This window comes from Hippocampus zosterae, chromosome 1, assembly GCF_025434085.1.
Source record: "Hippocampus zosterae strain Florida chromosome 1, ASM2543408v3, whole genome shotgun sequence".
Classification (NCBI taxonomy): domain Eukaryota; kingdom Metazoa; phylum Chordata; class Actinopteri; order Syngnathiformes; family Syngnathidae; genus Hippocampus; species Hippocampus zosterae.
In genome coordinates, this window is record NC_067451.1 from 36,600,193 (window position 1) to 36,604,252 (window position 4,060).

At 43.2% G+C, this 4,060-nt stretch overlaps 1 protein-coding gene across 1 annotated transcript; it reads left to right on the forward strand.

Moving 5' to 3' along the window:
• The first annotated feature begins 1,759 nt into the window (after window positions 1-1,759).
• Window positions 1,760-3,812, forward strand: LOC127597109 (uncharacterized). The gene is made up of 3 exons (XM_052059886.1): window positions 1,760-2,682; window positions 2,942-3,262; window positions 3,561-3,812. The coding sequence occupies exons 1-3, from the start codon at window positions 1,846-1,848 to the stop codon at window positions 3,588-3,590; spliced, it is 1,188 nt and encodes a 395-aa protein (XP_051915846.1). The 5' UTR covers window positions 1,760-1,845; the 3' UTR covers window positions 3,591-3,812.
• Window positions 3,813-4,060: the final 248 nt, after the last annotated feature.

Sequence of the window (4,060 nt, forward strand, 5' to 3'; positions counted from 1 at the left end):
TCAAGGCTGTCTGGAATTGTTTGCCGCCGTCCCTCCAAAACAAACAATGCTATCTGGCCTTTCCCCTGGATGGAAGTACGCATGGAGTCTATGGCCCTCACCACCACCCCGATCCTTCTCGGCCATGGACTGATAAGCCGGGACTGTCTTCATGATGAGCAGACCTCAACGAAGCAGCTATGACCTGTACACGCATACACATACACAACTGGACAGCCACACGCGCATACACATCCTTGTTATCACCGTCTTCATCGCTCCGATTCTTTTTCGCCAGTTATGCGGTTTGATATGCGGAGCGCAACGGTGACCGTGCAGCTGGTCATTTCGGCCGCGTCGCGGTTACCCTGTACTCAAACCCCCTCTGCCTACTTGCTCGAATTCTTCACCCGAGATGTAGAACAGATTCCTTCAGTTTTTCATTGATAAGGTCTCTACAGCTAGGACTCCGGTCTCAAATACCACATCTGACCCCTCTTTCCATGTTCCATGTTCAGCTGTACTAAATTCTTTTGAAACTGTGTCCTTGGCGCTTTTGGAGGATGTAGTTCGCCAGACGAAGCCATCTAGCTCTCCTTGCGACTCTCTTCCCCCACACTTCTTTCAGGAGGTTCTCCCGAGTGTTGGCGCATCGGTCTTGGATATCATCAACAGCAGCCTCTCTTCTTGTGTAGTTCCCCAACAGTTTAAACATTCTGTGGTCCAACCTTTGATCAAGAAACCTGGTCTTCATCCAGATGTGTTGTCAAGTTTCAGGCCCATTTCCAAACTGCCTTTCATTTCCAAAATTCTGGAAAAAGTGGTGCACATGCAGTTGAAACTTTTCTTGGATGAACATCACATCTTGGAGGTCTTCCAGTCAGGTTTCAAGATGATGCATAGCACGGAGGCAGCCCTGTTACGCGTTTCTAATGACATCCTCCAGGCAAATGACTCTGGAGACCACGTGTGTCTAGTTTTATTAGACTTAACTGCAGCATTTGATACAGTGGATCACAGTATTCTGCTGACTCGTTTGCAGCACTTGGTGGGCATTGGCGGCAGTGCTCCTGAGTGGTTTAGGTCCTTCTCACCTTCTGATCCTCGCTTCTGTCCAATTTGCTGCTGTGAAACGCCTTTCTTGACCTGAGGTGCAGGTTCCTCTCCCGTGAAATATTCACGGGAAGTAAAATGCAAGTGCTGCCACAACGTTAGGTGGAGGAAACAAGACAGTAGCTAATCTTATAAATATAATATCGTGTTACATTTAGTCACCCACGGGGCATCACTAATTCATTAACATTGCCCGACTGTTGCAGCTGTTGTCATGATGGCTCCCTTTTGTACGAGACACTTTTTTTCATGAAAGATCCATATTATCTGGTTTCAGCATCGTTCAGTCAGTGTTTGGTGCGCTGCTGACACAAATGTAAAACTCAAAGCAATGTGAAATGTGCTCTTCTACAGGCTGTTGTTGGTGTCAGGTCACTGAAGCTTCTCCTGGAAAGATGAACACAGAAAGAATGAGCGTCTGCATCTTATATAATGTGCATAAATAGCCAGTGTCACTGTACAAAGGTGTTCTAATTAAACAAATTAAAAAGAAGAATTAAACATGCATGTTGAAACATACGGAGCCCCTAAGGGGACATGGAAGGAAAAAAAAAACTTTGCGAGATCTCGCAAAGTAATGCGAGATCTCGCAAAGAAGGATTGCGAGATCTCGCATTACTTTGCGAGATCTCGCAAAGAAGGATTGCGAGATCTCGCAATACTTTATTTATTTATTTTTAATGGTCGTTGACTTGCTTCCGGGTCATCGTACGTGCTTCCGGGTCATCGTACGTGTAAACGCAGACAACAGTTATGGAGCGTGTTCAACCGTTCGTGAGTTTAATAGAATTTTACTTTGAAATCGGCTTGAAATACAAAGACATTAAATCTGTTCTTGATGTTAAGTACGGTTTCCAAATAAGTGAAAGACATTTGAAGCGAGTGCTGAACCAAAGAGGACTATTTCGTCGGAAAACGTTCAATGACTTGGCAGTCCTGGTTGACTTCATTCGCAACCAATTGCAGCATTCCGGACAACTACACGGTTACAGGTGGATGTACAGTAAGTGCAGAGAATATGGACTTCTTGTCAGGAAAGAGGACGTTCATCTGGTCCTGAAAGAGTTGGATCCGAGAGGAGTGTCGTTAAGGCAAGCAAGACGTTTGAGACGGCGAAACTACTTCTCCAAAGGGCCCAATTTTATATGGCACATGGACTCCTATGACAAACTGAAACCATTTGGAATTTGTATCAATGGGGCTATTGATGGGTTTTCAAGGAAAATAATGTGGCTCAATGCCTACATAACTAGTAGTGACCCGAAGTTGATTGGGGGTTACTACATCGACGTTGTGCACCGTTTGGGGGGTTGTCCTCGAATCGTTCGAGCTGATCTTGGGACTGAAAATGGTCACGTCAAAGGCTTTCAGCGTTTCCTCGTGCCAATACCGCCAGGCAGCACTCTTGACAGTTACTTGGATGGAGCCAGCACCGCCAATCAAAGAATTGAATATTGGTGGCGGTTTCTTCGCAGCCAGTGCATGGAGTTCTGGTTATCCCTCTTCACAGACCTCAGAGACAATGGCTTCTTTGATGGTGGATTTCTGGACAAAAACATCCTACAATTTTGTTGCATGGGACTTATTCAGGTGAGTTCATACATTCTGATAGACTCGTTAATTAAATGTGTATTTTTGTATGTGAGAGTGAGTTGATGGGAAAGTGGACAGGAACACCCAAGAGGATAATGGTGTGTGGTGAAGGTGAAGGAAAAGTTGGGGAGATGTGGTACACATGAGAGGGGAGGAGTGAGACAAAAAAGCAGCTTCACGCTAAAAGTTCTTGCTCTTTAAAGCCGATATGACTGTGCAACTCTTATTTAATCTGGCTGTATATTATTTTCAACAGGATGAGTTGGATGACACGGCCTTAGTTTGGAACAGCCATCTCATCAGGCCCTCAAAGAACATGAATGTCCCCAGTGGTCGGCCCAACGTGATGTATACGTTACCTGAACTTTATGGTACAACGGACTTCCTCTCCCCGGTTGACAATGAACAAGTTCAACTGTGCAAAAGCCAGTGTGTGTTTCGTTTGACCATGCCTTGTGATCCAGATGTATTTGCATTGTGTGCTTTTTTAATGGCCCAGTCCGATCTAATGCCACCAAAAGATCCATTTCAGGCTGTGAACTTGTATTTACACCTCAGAGAGGCCCTCACCGCTACTCTTTAAGATAAGAAAACCTTTATTAGACTCGCAATGGAGAAATTCCTAATTCACAGCAGCAAATTTATGAAAGGAAGAATATAAAATATACAAAATATAGGAGCTGCTGGAAAGGCGGCCACTCTCACGGCTGCTGGAAAGGCAGCCACTCTCACTGCGCCATTTTGAAGTCAAAATAACACAACACATAGGACAGACAGCCGTGCAATCTTCACCAATTTTCTGCATACACTTTATAAATTACAGCAATCTATGTATTGCTTGGTGTTTGGACCAAACTATATTACGGCTCCTCAACTGGTGTGAAGTAACATTTATTGAAGCCTGAATTTGACCATTGTCATTTCTTTTATCACTTCACCTTCAAAGGATAATTGAAACACTTTTGATGACAAATAATATATACCGGTACCCATCATAATTAAAAGCATTGTTTATCTGCTGTTTTTCTACCTGTACAGTATAAGGACAACATATTTGATCTACAATATAAAATGTTTGTCTGTCAAAGCATTATTGGTGTAAATAAACATTCTTTCTTGGTTCCTGACTTTATTCACAAATACTTAACCAACGTGGATGCTGGGGAGTATTCCTACACAATTGTACATCATCCCAATTGAATTTTCACCTGCATGTAAATGATGACTGCGTAATTGTCACTCCTCACTTTCGTCAGCAGGTGGTTTCTTGTGTTTAAAAAAACTGTTAAGAATGATTTGGAACAAATTTTATTCACATTGACAAAATCTTACAAACATTAATCTCAACATTTTAAATGGAATGTACAACTTCAGA